Source organism: Perca fluviatilis, chromosome 1 (assembly GCF_010015445.1).
Source record: "Perca fluviatilis chromosome 1, GENO_Pfluv_1.0, whole genome shotgun sequence".
Lineage (NCBI taxonomy): Eukaryota > Metazoa > Chordata > Actinopteri > Perciformes > Percidae > Perca > Perca fluviatilis.
In genome coordinates, this window is record NC_053112.1 from 39377138 (window position 1) to 39397393 (window position 20256).

At 43.3% G+C, this 20256-nt stretch overlaps 2 protein-coding genes across 3 annotated transcripts; both read left to right on the forward strand.

Annotated features, from left to right (window-relative positions):
- The first annotated feature begins 62 nt into the window (after window positions 1-62).
- Window positions 63-10896, forward strand: si:ch73-109d9.2 (uncharacterized protein LOC565042 homolog). 2 transcript variants are annotated; one of them, XM_039795917.1, is made up of 4 exons: window positions 63-988; window positions 7549-7676; window positions 8000-8093; window positions 8924-10896. In XM_039795917.1, the coding sequence occupies exons 1-4, from the start codon at window positions 724-726 to the stop codon at window positions 10087-10089; spliced, it is 1653 nt and encodes a 550-aa protein (XP_039651851.1). In that variant the 5' UTR covers window positions 63-723; the 3' UTR covers window positions 10090-10896. The 2 variants fall into 2 exon arrangements, with proteins under 2 accessions (XP_039651851.1, XP_039651845.1); XM_039795911.1 differs by having other exon boundaries at window positions 66-988; window positions 8918-10895.
- Window positions 10897-12080: 1184 nt separating this feature from the next.
- si:ch73-109d9.3 (zinc finger protein 768) lies at window positions 12081-19294 on the forward strand. Its single transcript, XM_039814204.1, has 4 exons — window positions 12081-12912; window positions 13000-13142; window positions 14497-14596; window positions 16694-19294. The coding sequence occupies exons 1-4, from the start codon at window positions 12621-12623 to the stop codon at window positions 17803-17805; spliced, it is 1647 nt and encodes a 548-aa protein (XP_039670138.1). The 5' UTR covers window positions 12081-12620; the 3' UTR covers window positions 17806-19294.
- The last annotated feature ends 962 nt before the right edge of the window (window positions 19295-20256 follow it).

Genomic DNA, 20256 nt, shown 5'->3' on the forward strand with positions numbered 1-20256 from the left:
TCTTGCTGCTTTCCCGCGGACCGGAAGGAGGGAGTTGAGCAAATATCCGGTGATGCACTTAAATACCTAACCTCTTTCACCAGACTGTGTGTTTTGTGTATAACTTAGAAAATGGCAAGAATCTGGTACATGTGTGAGTAACCAATTACCATCAACGCTCTATGTAGCTAATAGCCTTGATCGTAACAGCCACCCGTGCAGCTGAAACGATTAAGATTGTCCCAAATCACGACCCGTATTATTAAATCTTCGAAATGCGGTTGTTTACGGAGTGAAAAGTAAATGCGAAAGCTCAACGGAATTTGTAACGTTGACGATATATTACAGCTAAGGAAATTAATTACGTTTGCTTACAAACATAAACTAAATGCATGTTGAATATAGTTGTTTTATGTTTCCGTTGTCGAAATCTGTAACGTTAACTCTGAATCACAACTAATGCAGCAAGCTAACGCTAGTTAGCTAACGTTGAGATTACAAGCGACTCTAGTTTTGGCGTGATGAAGTAACCAAACGGTAAATGTGGACCAACCAGATACTACAACCTGTTTAACCTTAATGTTACGTAGACTGAAAACCGAGTCACTGGTACGTCTAGTTTAAAGAGACCCACGTTAGCTGTGCCTGACAGCTGCTACTCTGCTACAGTCCTTGACTGTCCAAAGTTGCCTGTTCCTGAGTTTACTCCAAATAAAAGGACAGCTATTACACATCTTTGGCATAATGGCCGAAACTATATTAACGTTTCAGTCCCAACTTTCTGGTGTCATGGAAACGGTATTTAAAGCTGCCATGTATGAGATCACCCGGCTTGTGGAGGACAGTTTTTTGGACGAGGTAACGCGGTGCAGAGAGCAGGTGGAGTCCCTGAGGAGGCGACTCAAGTTGTCGGAGGTTCGACGGAGAGAAAGAGAGGGAGACCGGAGGGGGAGATGTCTTGACTGCGGAAGAGTCGGGGCGTCCGGTGAGATGGATCCCAGAGCGACAGGTGAGTCTGTCTGGTGTTACTCACCCATATTCAGCCACTATTAATCCCAAATATTTATTTTGTCTCATGGCTGACCAAACTTTATGTATACCTAAACTGGCTGAGCTCTTTTTGAGGACCCATAGGTAATGGGGTCCTAAAAACATATTGTGTGAAAGAAAATATAATTCTAGAAAATGAATTTATATGAGATTATATCAACAAAAGAGCCCAAACCCAAAAAAGAGCCCGCAAATTCAAGCCCCAAAAAAAAATAAATAAAAAAAAAAAAAAAAAATTAACCCGGCCCCCAAAGAAAGAGACGCAAGGAAGTCATGGGAGGAGAGAGGAAACGAGGAAACGTGTCTTAGAGGGATGAGACGTCCTTTCCTCTAAAGCAGTGGTTCCCAACCTTTTTTCCTTGGCGCCCAGGGTCCCAGGTTAAGACGTCCCGGAGGTTTGGCCTACTAAGTAGCCTGCCTACAATTTTAAGCGAGAAAAAAAATATATAGTTTTTATACAGACTTTTGTATACATTATATATTCTAGTGTATTATCATAATTTCTTTTTTTAATAATAATTCTTTTTTTTTTACCTCAACCTTAAACCAGATAAAGACTTGCGCACCCCCTGTGATCTTTGCCGCCCCCCTAAGGGGTGCCCGGACCCCAGGTTGGGAACCACCGCTCTAAAGCGTCACTTGAATTCGTCAGCCGTATGGTCGGAGTTCGCTGAGGCTTTCAGCTGCACGGCTCCTGGGAATGCAGCTCTCATGTATCCTTGCTTATAGCTCCTTGGTGATCCCTCCTCGATCTTCGCTCCTGGGGGCAGGAATAAGAGCTATGAGATGGCCTTCACGAAGGAGGGCCAAAACATCTTCCGAGGACCGAGGAGCTATCAAATAATGGATGTGAGATGCACCTTATGTGTGATGTGAAAGGACTGCTAGGTAGTGACAAACCTACAGATCATTTACCACTAGGGGTGCACTATTCAGAAAATGTCACGATTCAATATACATTTTTAGGCTCAAGATTCGATTCAAAATCGATTCTCGATTTAAAAAAAAAAAAAAAAAAATGATTCACAGCATGTAAATGTAGTTACTTTTCCCATGTGATTGCAGTAGACATACAATTTAAAAAAAAAATCGATTTTGAATCGGTAGAGCTTGAATCGCGATACGAATGTGAATCATTTTTTTTTTCCCGTTTCTTTTTTTTTTTTGCACAGCCCTATTTACCACCCAGCTTCTTTAAAGGGGTGATAGAATGCAAAACCGATTTTACCCTGTCATAGTTGAATAACGACAGTTCGGTGGGTAAATAGGACATACATAGAAGCTCAAAATCCCATTGACACCCTTTTACTATGAAAATTTCATATTTTGAAACTGCCGCTGAAAACGGGCGAATCCCAACAAAGCTGGAAGTTGACGTCAACCTCCCAAAAACCGGAACCTTTGTCAGCCCATGGGTGTATTAAGAGAACGGTCACGCCCCAACATTTACATAGGCTACACAACTGACCTGAGATCAGTTAGTCTTCTGAATCTAGGTCGCGCAGATCTCAGAAAATGTATACATTGTTCATATGCTATTTTACCATTAAATTCACTTCTGAGAATTTTTTATGCGAGAAATCAACTACTTAGAGGTCAAATATGGGCCGTTTTACGAAAATTGATGTCTAATTGCAAATTTTGTCCGACTGTGTCGAACTTCAGAGGCTGGTGCTGCCTGTGTTGCGCCCCGCCGCCTGGCGCCTGCCTTCCTCCACAGACCCCGTGTAAACCGTTTGCTGTGAGCCCGATTGAGCGTTCGGCGCCGTTGCAGCCCACAGCACCTCATACCAGCGCCGAAAGTCACCGTTTGGGCTGGTGGACTACTACCAAACGCCGCTGCTCTGACAGAGCTCCAGGGCCTGCAACTCCCCTCTTCCTGCTAGCTAGCTAAATGCCCGGTGTATGTGAGTGAAAGCGCGGTCAGCGAGCTTGTTACGCCAGCATTCTCTTACCACAGATTCTAGTTAATCTTATAATGTGTGTAATTATAATGTGTTGAGTTATTTAAACAAACGATTGGGAAAATAACGCCGCTTGTCCATGAGTCTCATTGATAGAGCGTCCGCGGCTGGATGGAGCTCTATCAATGAGAGCTAGCTAGCCTCCTCTTAGAATTCCTCTGGAATTCACAAATATTCATTAACTTGAAATCGGACACCGTTGTTAGCTTTATAAAAAATATAGTTAGATGTTGTATAAGTGGCGGTGACGAAATTCAAACTGTAAATATAATTCGACTATTTATCCAAAAATGAAGCTAACTAGCCGCAATCTGTACACATAGGATTGAAGGGACAGTCGCAGCTAACGAAACCCTTACAGCTCACAAATATTCATTAACTTGAAATCGGACACCGTTGTTAGCTTTATAAAACATATAGTTATATGTTGTATAAGTGGCGTGACGAAATTCAAACTGTAAATATACTCAAATTACGACCAAAAATGAAGCTAACTAGCCGCAATCTGTACACATAGGATTGCAGGGACAGTCGCAGCTAACGAAACCCTTACAGCTCACAAATATTCATTAACTTGAAATCGGACACCGTTGTTAGCTTTATAAAACATATAGTTATATGTTGTATAGCTAAGTGGCGTGACATGTGTGTAACATTTGGTAAGAGATTGCTGGTGTAACCAGCTGCGCTGACCGGCTCTCACACACGGGCCATTTAGCTAGCAGGAAGAGAGGAGATGCAGGCCCTGGCGCTTTGTCAGGGCAGCGGCGTTTGGTAGTAGTCCACCAGCCCAAACGGTGACTTTGCGCGGGTATGAGGTGCTGTGGGCTGCAGCAGCCGTGCCGGAGCTCAATCGGGCTCACAGCAAGCCGGGGTCTGTGGAGGAAGGCAGGCCAGGCGGCGAGCCCTAACGCAGGCAGCTGAACTCCGACACACAGTTTTACCAAATTTGCAATTAGCCATCCATTTTCGTAAAACGGCCCATATTTGAGCTTTATATCGTTGATTTCTCGCATAAATAGTCTCAGAAGTGAATTTGGTAAGGAAACATTGCAGTGTCTGGAATATGAGATTCTGTCGCGTTTCTAATGTATGTGTATTGGAGATTCGCTCAACCAATCAGCACACAACCTCTAATGCGTGTGTATGGCGAGTCGCTCAACCAATCAGCGCTCGTCTCTATGTGTGTGTACGGGGCTAAGGCTCAACCAAGCAGCGCGCAGCTCATCTAAATATTCATGACCATACCATATTTGGAAGAAAAGCTCTTGTTACAAATAGGGCCAAAACACAGGGATGCATAAGGGCCAATAAAATATCAACCAGGCCATTTTCAGCCCAACTAATGTTACATACCCCATTAGGAGACCATAAGGAACAGTGTGAAATACCCTATATAATCATTCTATCACCCCTTTAAGTCTTCTCAGCTCTGCAGAACATTTTATCCTTCAACGTCACTGTTTTGTTCAAACTCCCAACTCTTATCAATTCTGCCTCCAGCAGCAGGCAGATGTTCAGAGAAAACCCTCTGATAAACAAACTGTATGCTAACTGCTTGGCACCAAACAGCAGACAGACAGTAAGCAACAAGCTGGCAAACACAGTGGAGCATTCAGCAGCTACAGAACCAGATTATGGCTTTCTTGAGACCAAATCAGAGCTGAAAAGAGAGCAAATATGAGAATTTCATTCAGAAGCATGACTTCTAATGAATGCTAATGTTGCCCTGTGTCTACTGGATGTGTAAATAGGCAAACAATGTGTTAGCAAATGTTTTGTTTACAACTTGTGTCTGCTGCCCCAAAAGTTGCCAAAATCAATCATGCTGCTTTAAACCTGCAAAGTTTTTTGGTTTTTGTCGTTTGTTTTTTTACAACTAGGGCCCGTTTCAGGAAGGAGGTTTACCAAACTCTGAGTCTAACCCTGATCTCTGAGGTGATTTACCCTGAGATGAGAAACTCTGAGTTTTCGGTTCCAGAACAGCTGATTTGAGTTAGTTCAATCAACTCAGAGTAGGTTCACTCAGAGTTAAGCGTGTGCACCACCACAATAAAAAGACAGCATGTATGGAGCCATGCTACTACGATTCACCATGGTAACAACCACAAACAAACTGGTCGGCGAAAATACTCCTGCGCACATACAGCGAGTTTGAACATGCATTTTATCGAAAAAAAGGCAACACAGCGGCTGCTGCAAAAGAGAGAGAATTTGCGTGGGAGAAAATTGCTGCTAGACAAAATTCGTAAGTTCCAATATAGTGATTATCATATTTAATCAAAAGTATAATATTACTGGTGAAATGGTATTGAACCTATAAGCTTTCATTTAGGTGCAATCCTGCGGGCGAAAAAGTCCTAGGCTTACTAATCCCATTCTGAGGATGCAGCACCATCATTAACAGAATTATAATTCATAATCTTTTATTTCAAAGGGTTTACATCATTCACCTGCAATACTGTGGACCTCTTTTTTTTTTTTAATGGCTCTTACTGGTTTTTGTCCAGGGAACACTACAAAAACGTTTAAAACACGTCTCCGAGTAAACTGCCGTTTGCAAAAAACATAATGCGACACAAAGAATCTGCTGGGGTGTAAGAGCATGTCCATGATGGCGGATGTTAGTGATATGAGGAAGGATAAGGTTATGTAGGCTACATGACTGATAGACTGGGAAGAAAAACGATACCGCTCATATAGGTAGTCATCTGGGAATGAAAATGTATCTCTAGTCGGGGCCTCAATATCATCTCCCGACGTAACTTTAACTCCCTGCGAAGTAATACAGCTTCTTCAGCAACGGGATCATCGACAAAAGGAAATGCCATGTTTTGAGAAAAAAAAAAAAAGTATAGTCTGCCTAACATGGTTAATAAACCAACACTGTTTTTTTTTTATTCATGCCGATAACAAACTGGTCTAAAATGCGCCTGATCCAGACTGAATGAATGAATGAATGAGGAAATGAAAGAGCGCTGTGTCAGAGGGAGGAGACTGAGAGAAGAAAACCTGCTCCCGACCAGGTTAGGTTGACAGACTCTGTTACCATAGTAACTGACTCTGAGGTTAGGTTACCTCTCTTTCTGAAACAGAAAACCCAGAGTTTCCCTCATCTCAGGGTTAACAAACTCAGGGCTAGATTTACTAACACTAGCGCAGTTTGCGCTGCGTCCGTTTATGCGAGTTCGGTAATAGCGCACGCTATGCTTCCACATTTTGCGTAGTATTTATCAACCCTGACACCCATCAGGCAATCAGCGTCTTTCTCCGCCCACTATACCGTAAATTGCGCTGTAGCAAAGCGGTACTGGTGCTATGATACGGCTGAGTGCAGACTGCGATATTCCCACTGCTGATGCTATGACTGTTTGAAATGATCCTGATGCCAATATTTGTAATGTAGCGAGGAGTTTAACAACTGCTGGAATGGGATGTGAACGCTGAGTGGGAGATGCAATTTCATCTTTGATTTCTTCCAGTAACTCTAATATTGCACGGCTGCTTGATCTGTAACGCTAAATTATGTTGTGTTCACTGACAAAGTGTGATTCTTCTGTTAAAAAATATTTTCAGCCTCGCCTATGTCTTCGTCTTGCTCAAATTACTGTTGCCATTTCACCAGCGGCATATAAAGGTCTTCGAGGAAACTGGACTGCGGCTGGTTTAGACCTGCTTTAAAGAGGCGGAGAATTTCCCCCGCAGAATAGAGGCGCGCTCTTACTGACAGTCTTTGTAAATACCACGGAATATAGAATTAGGTGCACTTTGCACTTATCCTCCCACCTTTTTGGGTGGAACTCACTTTCCCCACGACCCTCCCACGAACGCATATTGAAAGGGCAACTTGTCTCTTCTCGCTCATGTGGCAGACAATCTGCGATTCTACCCAAGTGCGCCCTGTTTGTAAATAGCCCGCATCGGTTACGTCCGTCTTTGCGACCAATTAGCGCCTGGAAACAGGCGCAAACGGCTTGATAAATCTAGCCCTCAGAGTTTTCACTAAACCTGCTTTCTGAAATGGGCCTCTGGAAGGCTGAGACAAACTGCTGTAAACACAACATTGACATATTACCACCTTTTTAAAAAGTGATTTGGAGTAGTGTTGTTGTCCAGCTGGTGAATATAGGTTTTCAATATTCATGCTCCTTTTAACTCTGGTTTTTGGTCTCTACCAACTCCTCTTTTAAGCTGCTAAATTGTCCAGCTGTGTGCTAACTTCATCTGGGTTTTACACTGCTTTAGGCTGATTACGGCTGCCTGTTGGGTACCAAAACAGTTAAGTTACAGGCTGTAAACCAAAAGAACAATATGCAAATCAGTTTTCAACTTCGTCGAACTAAGGGGAAATATTGATTATTAATTATCTGAAAGTGATAATCAACGCAGGTGGAGTATGACCCACCCGTGTTTGGTCCACCTGAGCCTTTAATTCTTCAAATGCAAGTGGGAATATTAATGCTCTTCAATTTATATATATATATATATATATATATATATATATATATATATATATATATATATATTTATTTATTTCCCCTATCTTCTGCTACAGAGAAAAGTCTTAAACAGGAGAGTGTGTTGCAAGAAGAGATAAATAGCTTGCAAGGCAGTGATGGAGAGACACACCATGACGCGGAAGAGGCAAGACCAGAGGCCCCCCGAGCCATCAAGGCACCACAGGTAGAAGGCAGTTTGTTACACTATTTTAGCCTCAGTAAATTAGGTCTAAATGTTTTCAAATGTCTGTAAGCACAGTCAATGGAAATGTCATTCTTTCACACGTCACTGGTCTGGTCAAGTAACTCAGTAATAACATCTCTGTAACACTTTTCAGTATTTAGTTTTTTTGTGTGTATCTTTTAAAATGCTGTAGCATCCAATCAGACCTGCCTGTTGATCTAATGCCACGCTTATGTTTTCTCTTGAGGTGAGTGGAGTTAGACCTCATGTAGTATTAATGTAATTTTGTCTTTCTGCTTGTCTGCCAATCTCCATATGTACAGGGTGAAAAGCTGGATGGACTGCTCAAGGAGGAAGCCCTTCGGATCACACCAGAAATGAATGAGTCCCAAGAGGGATGGGGAGTCAATTTGGATGGTCAGTCTGTTAATATAGAGTACCTGTCAAAAGTTTGGACACGCTTTCCCATTGAAGTGACTGAGAAAGCGTGTCCAAACCTTTGACTAGTACCGTACATAAAATGCTATTTTAACCATATTCATATCATATCATGTTTATTCATTCGTTCAGTATTCATTCATTTGTGTTCATTTTAAATCACATGTAAGTTTATAGTCCAACATTACTGGTTTATAGGAACATTATACACCAGATGATGCACTTTCTCATAGGGGTGGTACGGTTCACAAAACCCACGGTTCGTATCACGGTTTTAGGGTCACGGTTTTCTTTTAAACTGACCTTTGTCGATCTGAAATGAAGACCGATTCAGCAACTGCATGGCCTATTTCTCGCTTAAAATGTTTTCAGAAACACGTTTCGGTGAACTATTTTAGTACAATATGAGATCGTATTCTGAACGAGCCGCCATGACAGTCTGTTTTGAAATTAGGGACCAGCCAGACCCATGTGACGCAATCGTCCAATCAGCTGCCATGTGTTGCGTTTGTCACGCCCATCCCGCTCGTCATTTCCAGTTAGTGTTTTAAAATAGGTGTATAAAGTGGGCACTACGGCAGTAAGAGGTTAGTGCACATTAACAGTGGACTGACGAACCATTCGGTACACACACGCTCCGAACCGAGACTAGCGAACCGAGCGGTTCGGGTGTTTTTTCATGAACCGTACCTCCCCTACTTTCTCAACATTGGCTTCAAAGTTATTATTTTCACTGTTCATGTGGTATGTGTCGCCATACATCCAGAACTGTTTGAAAATCCTTTCCCCCTCTCATTGATCAGAAACAGAGGCATCAGGTCTGCCGGGGCCCAGTAAACGTTTTGGCGACCACAAGATCCCAAAGTGCCATGTGAACTGGGAAGCTGGCTATACTCAGAGGCCAGAATCAGGCCAAGATGGACACTCAGTTGACCCATCTGAACCACTGTTCCACAGAAGGTATGGTATGGAAGATTTGGGTGGCTTTGACAAGACTGGCTACGGAGACTCCAATATGATAGACATGGGTAACTTGGATGGGTTACAAGGATCACCATCCCACCTGGGCGAGGATCTGAGTTACATGGGGCATTATGAGAGGGACGTGGGAGCACCAGAAGGAGTCGAGCATCACGTTTACCAAGCGGGTGCCGCACGGACTAGAAGGGGCACGGACGGTTCACCTGCAGGCTCTCCCTCGAGGACTAACATCGATGTAAGCGGAGAGCTCAGCTGTTTATTGATCAATGAAGAAGGGTATCTACAGGACCAGAGTATCTTGTACCCCGAACATGTGTCTGGTGATCCAGGCGGCAGGTTGAACTTCAGGGGTCAGGGCATTCACATTGACCCGTCTTTAGACAGCACAGAGGATATGTATGGGCCCTCAGGCGCATACAGTGATACCTTACACCCGGGAGAGAGGCTGCAGCATCAGGCAGGAGGGAGAGGAGGGAGGAGACACACCTGTAACCAGTGCTCCGCGTCCTTTCCAGATTCGGCCTCACTAAAGGCCCACAGGCAGACACACAAAGGCATCGGACAAGTGCCCTTGTACTCCTGCACCCAGTGCGGAAAGACCTTCACCCAAGCCTGCAACCTCAAAGTCCACCAGAGGATTCACTCGGGGCAGGGGCTCCACCTCTGCAGCCATTGCGGTAAAGGTTTCCCTTCTTTCTCTGACCTAAAGACACACAAGTGTGGCCAAACGGTTGACAAACCTTACAGCTGCACTGTATGCGGGAACAAGTTCAGCCGCCTCTGGAATCTGAAGTTGCACCGGAGAATTCACACACAGGAAAAACCTCACCGGTGCACTATGTGTGATAAGAGCTTCACACGGGCGGACATATTGAAGGTGCACCAGCGTACCCACACGGGGGAGCGGCCATACTGCTGCGCTGTCTGTGGCCTCAGCTTCAAACGCCTGGATCATTTGAAATCACATCAACGGAAACACATGACAAATCTATAAAACTAGGGACGTTTGGGGAGAGAGAGCATCAGAAAGTGTAAGATTGTTGATTGTATGAGAGAGTTTTTATTTATGAGCCATGGATGTTTTTTTTTTCTTTTGGCTTTTATTTAAAAACCTTTCGTTGGTATGGAAAACATAGAACAAAGATAAAATATGTTTCTTATGTTTGTTAAATACGTCTTATTTGTACCCATTTATTGCTGCATCTTTGGTTACTGCAAAAATGACTGTAAAAGAAAAAAGGCTAAGTAACATTATTTTTGTGATAGTCTGAATCAAGGATAATTGCAGGATATGAGAAAAATAGAAGAGAAGGCCCTGCAGGATGTTCCTCGCCTTCCGCTCTCTGTGTGTTACCGTTCTCAAGCAACAACAAACTTCAAGCTAGTGTGCTACACGCTGAAAAAAACTTTTTTTTTGGGGTGGAAAATATGGATCATGCAACAAGGCAGGCCTTCATGGTTTTTTCCGGGAATTATTGTAAAGATTAACAACGAATATGTTTACAGCATTGACTCTCTAACTGGGATGTTTTGGGACCGATTGGTGGGATTTGCTATGGACAAAATAAAATGTAATATTGTTTATGGTGTTTTCTTTTGAGGGGTGCAAATGGTTCACCAAAACAATTTCCTTCCCAAGAATATTTTGCAGAGCAATCGTCTCTGCGTCCGGATCTTAGCCCCGCCCAAGACGATTTGTGATTTGGTTTAAAGAAATGTAAATAACCCAGAGCTTGTTTGTTTTTTCTCCTATCCTGGAATGTATCTGTGGCAGAGCCAGACATTACTCCACATCGCTGTGGAGATAGGTACGGCAATGCGAGACTATTGTTGTGATACCATTACAGATTAAAACTAAAACTACAAATTGTCTGTTGATGTCTTCTCTAACATTTGCTTTTTTTTTTCATAAATCATTTTTTAAACTTGCTTGGAACAAACTTTATTGGAAAATTCCATTTTATCGATCAGGCTTGCTACTGGATTTAGTTTCATGGTGATTTTTCCGAAAGGAGGCCTAGCCAGCGCTGAGTCCTGTTGTTGCAGAAGAGTGTGACCGTAAAGACATATCACTTGGAAGATAACAAGGGAAACCTTTGTAGGGTTCTTGGATACATTAGTGCTTTCTCTTTTTCAGTAGAGGGTTGATTAGAAGCCTTTTTTTTGCTAGAAGAAGGATAGAAGGTAGTTGAGAAGGAGAGAATGCTAGTTTGGATAGACAGTGGTGGGTTTAAAGGGCGTCAGAGTGGTATCTTCATATCTAATGGGCCCTCTTCTGGCATCATGGTAAGTAAGTCTGTAGCTGGGGGTCTATCCTATGCTCTTCCCATGGTTGTATGAGTTTGTCTGGGTGTTCCATTTCTACAAAATACACAAAATGTATTTGAATATTAGGCATGTAACTAGGCTCATAACTGGAGTTGGTCCCGAGTCACGGTGCGGTGACTGTACACCGCTCCTAAATGGTTAGCATGGGTCAATGTTTGCTATCTGGCCAGATACTGAATGAATAAAATACTTTACCTGGCATCTGCCTAAATGTAGTAATTAGTAAGATCAATATATCAGTTAAGATAAGTTATCAGGGAGATAACAAATTACAAAATGAACATTTTCACATTTTATATTGGGAAACGAATATCAAAATGTAGGGGCCAAGTTTTGATGTGGATTGTGGAAGTATCAAATAAACTTAATAACAAAAACCTATATGAATAATTTTTATTTTAAATAGGGTAAAGTATGTAATCTCACTTTTTGCCTCCTTTCAATAAAGCATTATAAGGGGTCGTGGTCGTATGGGAACATAATGTGTTCACAATCTAAAATGCATTCTTATTTCAAACAATGAGTTCGAGTTCAAATTGACTGCTTTGCGCAGCCTATGTTTTTCACCATAATGTTCTGTATCTATTGTTTTCACTTTATTAAAATCGCGTTTTGTTATTCACAGTAAGGCCACCGTACTGCGTTGTGGGTGACGTCACGAGCAAAAACAAGGACCATCACAACATGGATGTAGCTAATATAACCACAAGCGATTGTTGAAAAGCTAGCTCGCATTTGCTTAAACTAAGCAGTCGTTACTCATGGAATCTATTAACGGACGGGTAAATAGATCATCAACACGTTAGGCTCGACTATGGTTGATATAATTCGTAGGAGCGTACGGGTTGTTGACGGTTTGATTCCGTTAACGTTAGTTAGCATAACGTTACGAATGCTACCGTTAAGCTAAAGAGTCATATTAGCTGGCTAGGTGACATTTCGAATTAACATGAAGGCACTTAGCTAGTGAATAGATCGTTGGGCATCATTAGTCCAGCTTTTTAACCTTTATAATTTTATAAATATCAATGAGTTAATGTATTGCTCATTATTTTAAACGCCCACAACAACAAGTGGATGTATAGTTGGATAGACTGCTCTGCGTTAATGGTGTAGCTACAACCTTAACAGCCTGTGGTAGCATTTTACAAGACTAACGCTAAATATAAAGTCCTCTAAAGACACCGACAGTCTATCATGTCGGACCTGGACACCCTCATTGTAACTTTCCAGACCCAGCTCTTGGACGTGATGGAGACTGTGGTGAAGACAGCCATGTACGAGGTCACCAGGTTAGTGGAGGACGGCTTGTTGGAGGAGGTGCAGCGCAGGAACCGGGAGGTGGAGTCCCTGAGGATGCAGCTGCAATGGGCTGAGAGGAAATTAAGTGACCAAGGAGGGAAAACTGGGAGGTGTGTCCACTGTGCCGGGGATGATGTGGAACTGTCCAGTCACACTGCAAAAGAAAGGCCCAAAGAACAGCAGGATGGTAAGAACAAGCAAGACATAAGGTTTATGTAGGTATACAGAACTCTGTATTATGTTATATACTACTTCAATACTCATTTTTTTCCAGACATTTTGGGGGGCTGTGGTGTGAAAGAAGAGGGCGACTATGTGGAAAGGTGGACAATAAGCCGTACGCAGGAAGTCGTACCAGAGTCAGCACGGGCAGCAGACAATGCTGCATCCACTCTCAGCCCTGAGAGGAAATCACAGGTGGGTCACATGAGCAAGTTACTTTGGAAGTGTAATACGTTACTTTTACTTACTAGTCTCGCATTGCTAGACCCTCCACAGCGCTGCGGAGGAGGGTCTGGCTAGTCCACACAGCATTCCTGGATGGAAGAAAAACTTGCTCTGGTTAATTGGCATTTCTTTAGCGCCGGAAGGAGCCACGGTGCCTCTGCAAAATAGCCTCGGGAAGGAACTTGTTTTGGTGGAACATGTACATTCAAAAGCAACAGAAAACCCCTGATTGGACAGATAGTCTAGCTAGCTGTCTGGATTTACCCTGCAGAGAGCTGAGGAGCAGTTTACCATAGTCCTCATAAATCTACCAAGAGTTTGAAATGCCCACACAAAGAAAGCGGAACCCCCAAAAAAGCACACCCTATTTAGCGAGCTCCTTTTAGAACTTCATTCCACTTTCAAACAATAATTTACCTTACAGGAGGAGTCAACAATCATCCAAACTGCAGAACTGCAAACATTCTGCATTCAGACTGTTATGTTATGAAGCAAATTCACATATATAGTTTTTTGTCATAGGCTTACATTATGAAAAGGACCTGGCGACGCAGATTCCCATCACCACACTAACTCGCTCACAGTGACATGTTGGAAGTCATCGATGTTCCTGCTCGGATCACAGCCTTTATATTATGACAATACTTTCAGCTGTTGAAGGTATTCCTCTCTCTGTCATCCTCCATCCTTCATTTAGCTTTTATGGCTAGTAGCCGATGTGACCTGCCCTGGCCCTGACCTGCAGCGAGCTAAATTACAACATGCGTACGTGTCACGTCATCATATAAGTTTTTAAGCCTACCTGGGACATAAAACAAATCGCATTCTGATAACGCAGCATTACTTTGATAAATAACTTTAATATAAATACTGTTTTGAAATTGTTATCCCTTACATTACTCATTTCAGGGAAAAGTAATAATATTACAGTAATACATTACTTAGTAACGCATTGAACGTACACGTTCCACCAAAACAAGATCCTTCCCGAGGCTATTTTCGCAGCGGCGCCGCAGCTTTTTTCCGGCGCTTAGCCCCGCCCAAGACGATTGTGATTGGTTTAGATAAATGCCAATAAACCAGAGCATGTTTTTCTCCCATCCCGGAATGATGTGGACTAGCCAGACCTTCCTCTGCAGCGTGTGGACGGTCTGGCAAAGCGAGACTACAGCAGGACTATCTCAGGGAGAGAATTGCTCTGTGATGCCAGATTAGTGTTGTCCTGCCTAATGCATATCTTCTCTGACGAGACAAATCTGCACCGAGCATTATTAACAAAACAAAATGAAACCATATTCTCTGATGTGTTCTCTTTGCTTTTCAGACAACAGAAGACGATGTGTTGCTACCGGATGTGGATGGGAAGGAAGAAAAAGTGAATAAGCTGTCTTGTTCTTTTGTGCATTGCAGCGGTCCCCTTGAGAGTGAGTATTGTGCTGTGTCACCTAGGTCCTTTGTTTTATTTGCATATTAAGTTTCTTTATCTGTATATAGTGAAACATTATGAAACATATCTTACACGACACATTTTATTGAAAAAGAGCCTTTGTTGATGATTTTGCCTCAAGGTGCCATTAAAAATAAAACAATAAAATCAGATTTCCTTATTACCTAATAGAACGCGTCTCTGTCTGTGTGTATCATAGACTGTAAAAATAATGGACGGAGCAGCAGTGGCGTCACCCATTGGTTTGTGAACTACCGCTTTGCAATTTGGCTGCCGCCATCATTTTTTAATTAATCTTTTTTTTTTTTTTTTTAACCGGACATGCCGATTTTTGGACAAGAGAGTGAAACTGGGGAGAACGACGCGGCTAAGCCAGTGTCGTTGGTTTCATGGTGCTGAGCTAAGCTAAGCGCTAAAGAGGGAAAGTTGCTGATTTTCAACCGTCTGAAGCGAGTCATCCGGCGGAGTTTTGTAATAACTACATATGTAGTTTTGAATATACAGTACTGTGCAAAAGTCTTATGGCAGTTACACACCAACCAGACGGCCAACTGTCGGCAGAAAAGCCAGTCGGACTGATCAGTCTCCCGGAGTCGGTCCAAAAAGTGCCACAGAACACGCCAAAGAGACGAGATGTAATACGTCTCCATAACCGCAGGCGGCGCTAATCTGTATTGTTGCCCAAAAAATGAAAACCGGCAGCTGATTGGACAAATGCGTCACATGGGTTTGTTTTCTCCGGAAATTCAAGGCCAGACTGTCATGGCGGCTCGTTCAGAATACGATCTGTACTAAAATAGTTCACCGAAACATGTTTCTGAAAACATTTTAAGCCAGAAATAGGCCGTGCAGTTGCTGAATCTGTCTTCATTTCAGATCAGGGTCTGATCAAGGTCAGTTTAAAAGATTTTCGTCAGATTTTGAGAGAATAAGGGTTGTAGAGCGGTACAGTAATGAGTGTCTGCAGGCAACAGTGTAGCATGGTGAAGGTTCCTTGCAAGTTTGGGGCTGCATTTCTGCAAATGGAGTTGGAGATTTGGTCAGGATTAATGGTGTCCTCAATGCTGAGAGATACAGGCAGATACTTATCTATCATGCAGTACCATCAGGGAGGCGTATGATTGGCCCCAAATTTAATCTGCAGCAGGACAACGACCCCAAACATCCAGCCAAGGTCATTAAGAACTATCTTCAGCATAAAGAAGAACAAGAAGTCCTGGAAGTGATGGCACGGCCCCCCACAGAGCCCTGATCTCAGCATCATCCAGTCTGTCTGGGATAACATGAAGAGACAGAAGGATGTGAGGAAGCCTCCATCCACAGAAGATCTGTGGTTAGTTCTCCAAGATGTTTGGAACAACCTACCAGCCGAGTTCCTTCAAAAACTTTGTGCAAGTGTACCTAGAAGAATTGACATGACTGTCTTGAAGGCAAAAGGTGGTCACACCAAATATTGATTTGATTTAGATTTCTCTTCTGTTCATTCACTGCATTTTGTTAATTGATGAATATAAACTATTAACACTTCCATTTTTGAAAGCATTCTTAGTTTACAGCATTTTTTCATACCTGCCTATATATATATTTACACTCCCCGCTGGGAACAAACCAAACACAAAATCAAAGAATAAAGTAATTTCCCCTCACAATTTCTTAAAAGACAGCACCAGTAACATGTTTTATGCTTCCTGTGAATATAATCCTATTAATCTTATTTCCATATACATGTATTTTGTATATACTCTGTGTTAACAAAAGTGAAAAGTGGACGTAGTCACGTGTATCCTGGGCTGTTTCATTGCATTTGGGCCACCGCAATCTAGGTAACTACTGGGAAACACTGGACTTTATCAATCCTCTTACACAATCCTCTTATGATTTAAAAAAATAAATAAAATAAAATAAAAAAGAAGAACAACAATTTCAGTGGATTATGTTTTGTCTGGATCAAAATACCGAGCTGACCGTGTTAGCTGTGGCAGCAACCAACTTGCTTTGATGGTGACTGTCTACCAATTGAAAAAAGGCTGTTGCAGTCATTACTATAAACCCCTGTTTCTATTCATTATTCTAGGTGAAGCAGGACCTGAATCCCACAGTGCTACTGAGAAGACTGAGGCACAGCCAAAACAGACTCAGGAGAACAGTGAAGAATTGAGGGTTGTTATTAAGGAAGACCCACAGATCTGTGCTGCATATGTTTTTCCTGAAGACCAGGGGGAAACCTACATGGCTGCAGATCCATCTTTAGAGGTGGACAGCGGTTGGCCTCTAATGCAAACAGAACACGAGCGGCCAAACTCTGCCACAGCAGCCGACGACGTTCCGGCTACCCCAGGGAGAGATCAGATTCCATCCTCAGCGTCCCCGAAGGCAAGACCGCCAAACACTGACGCGTCGGGCGTGGCTATCAAGCAGGAGGTTATCGTTGATTCTGATGGGTGTGTGGAAAGCGAGCCTCAAGAAAAGAAAGCGACAAAGTCTGGGATGCCGTCTTTCTCGTGTTCAGTAAAACAGCGCAGAGTGAGTTCAGAAGCACTCAGGCAGAACCGCATTACCCACAAAGCCACCGCGCAGGAGGTTATGAAGCTGCATTCCAAAGTGGGCACAGGTGTCAGACTGCAAGCCGCCATGCAGCACCTCCACAGGCCGATGAAAAAGACCGCTCACACGCACTCGGACAGTAGCGCCACGGCGCCGTCCGTAGCTCACTCTCAGGCTGTAAACCTAAATCCCCTCAACAGAGCGCCCTCCACATCTAAAACCGCTGCTCCTCCCCTTCCTCCACACTCAGCCCAGCGAGTTCAACAAGCCGCAGCACATAACCGATCTTGCGCCCCATGGATCAGCATCAAGACCCATCAGTCTGCGAACTCCCACCCCGCCAACCCCTTACCCCATTCGGTCTCGCACCCTCACGCCGGCCCCAGGCACCTCCTGCGCTGTGGCCAGTGCGGGAAGTGCTTCCCCCACCCCAGCAACCTGAAGGCCCACCTGCAGACTCACACAGGCGAGAGGCCTTTCTGCTGCTCGCTCTGTGGCCGCAGCTTCACCAAGCTGAGCAACCTCAAGGCCCACCGGCGGGTCCACACCGGAGAGAGACCGTACTGCTGCTCGGCGTGCGGCAAACGCTTCACCCAGAAATGTAACCTGAAACGCCACCAGAGGATCCATCTGGATGTATGACGATGGACAGCCAGTGATTAAAAGACGAGTTCGGTGTGTTTTGTTTCTTTTTAGGCTACATTTACATCGCTCCGTTTTTGGTTTTTAAGCGGCTTTTTTGAGCCAAAAGCGATCTCCTTGCACACAAGTGTGTTTAGCTCCAGTAGGAGAGCTAATCTCCGTTTAAACTAACAGGCCCAAACCGCATATCTCATCAGCATTCTGGTATACTGCGCATGCACGTGCCGGGGTAAACAGGAGGCAGCATGAATACTCTGCCTGTTGCTGGCAGTGGCCATGGCAACGTGTGTGGCTCAGTCTCAGAGAACGAGACGTCATGACCCAATCAGGCGGCGAAACATTGGCGTCAGCGTTTGGTGTTGCCAAAGGTCTCAGTTTGCGGCCGTTTGCGACTGCAACACAACATGGGAGATTGCAAACCAAAACGGGGTCAGAAGTGTTTTCAAATGTCTCCGGTTTAGGGGCTCAGAAGCGCCAGAGCAGCGCGAATGCGAGGTGTAAAGGTAGCAAAAGATATTTGTTTTTAAACCGAGCCGTAGCAATGTCAATGTAGCCTTAGAGATGAAGATGCTACAGTGTTTCCTTTGCGATGTTTGAGATTGCAAAAAATGCTCCTTGTGTTCTCGTCTCTTGAAGTGATTGTCCCAAGTCCTCGTGTGCATTCCAGAAAGGTTCATCTAGTAACGTGTTGTAGTGTTATTGAAGGACGAAAAACAGCGTGTTGTGAATCACGCACAGAGATAGGTCAGTTGTCACTCGGTTAATAAATACTTATTCTGTGAATACAAAACACATGCTTCCATGATATCAATTGCACCACGCCTGCTGTGAGCACTAACACATTTATATCTGGGCCCGTATTTGTCAACCTGCTGAAAGGAACTTTTTGGACTTGTGAAAGATGTATGTAAGAGTTCTTCCCTTTTACTCAAACTCACAAACTTAAATGTAAGTTAGTTACCCACTTAATTGCGTCTTGAAAAATACTTTTATGAAACGTAATAGTTCCAGAGGTCTGTAAACTTGGTTAAAGGTAGATCCTAGATGGCTGCAGTAGAGAAACCGGTGAGCACACACAATATATTCATCATGACTTATGATGAATAATGAGTTCAGAATGGTGTCGTTTTAGCCTAATATTTGTATTTAATTGAAGTATTTCATACGTTGTTAAACTGCTTTTCATTTTATATTTATTTGATTTGCTTTATTTGTTATTATTTTACCCCTATCTATGTATTTATATGTTAAAAAATAAATTTGATTTGTTGTTAATTTCACATGTTAATTGCTGGAGATACTAAAGGGGAACTACGCCCATTTTCAAAATTCATACATGTTATTCTTATGGTCTAATACAGTCCTAAAATATTAGCATGCATGAACAACTCTCTCACAAATCCATAAACTAGAGAGCTAAAACTCAACTTTGTGATGTCATCAAGTATGGTGTATAATGCTGCGTTCATAGACATCGAAAAAAACCCGTCATCATTCACGTCACTTCCTGTGGGAATCGGAGGTGGGGAAACTCGGGCTGGATGGAGGCGACTTTGGGTCACTGAACATATTTCAGTGACAATAAACTGTTTATTGTGGACAAATGCCTCTGCCAAGAAACATACACAGACATAACATTTTTCAAATTATTCATAAATAGGCCTATGCATAAAAAAACAACACATTATCCGTGTCTTTTCCCGTTGGTTGTCCTGCAGATAACACAAACACACACCTGTCCATGTGCTGTTTCCATGCTCGTATAAGAAAACAGCAGCAGATCTTTTGTTATTGCGGCCTCCATGTTTTCACTCACCTGATCCTCTAGGCTACGGCCAACCGTTGGTGGCAGTCATGCAACAAGTTGTTATGCCAAACGCCCATATAACAGAAGAAGAAGAACACACATCCCGACCATGTGAACGCTGGCAGTCGGAAAAACAACGTAACTACGGGAGGGCGGTCCCTGTTATTCCCAGGTGGCATGAACGCAGCATATGTGTGGCACTGCTCCGTAGACAATAGGCTCGTTCCAGATGACCTGCGCCTCGCCTGTGAAGTGGACGAGAGCAGGCGGCAGCAGTCGGGGGCGGTGACAAAAATCCGCTCTCAAGTGGGACAGTTTCCAGCAGCCTTCAGGCTGAACAGGAAGTGACAGAAACACTGTGGTCCGATTCCGATTTAATAAAATGTTATCAGACCCATATATCAGCTCCTACACACTCTCCAGTGGTTTTTATTATGACAGAGTAGCTGTCCAAATGCTCTACATGCGATCTGTTGCTGATCTTAATAAACAACAGACTAGATGATCCATAATCTGAACCGATTTAGTCTCTCTGACTTCTAAACATAACTATCAGCCACACAACGTGTTCTGTACAGAATAAGCCTTTAAATCAGACAAATCGCAGTCAAAATCCCTCCGATTCAAAATCAATAAAAAGTTTA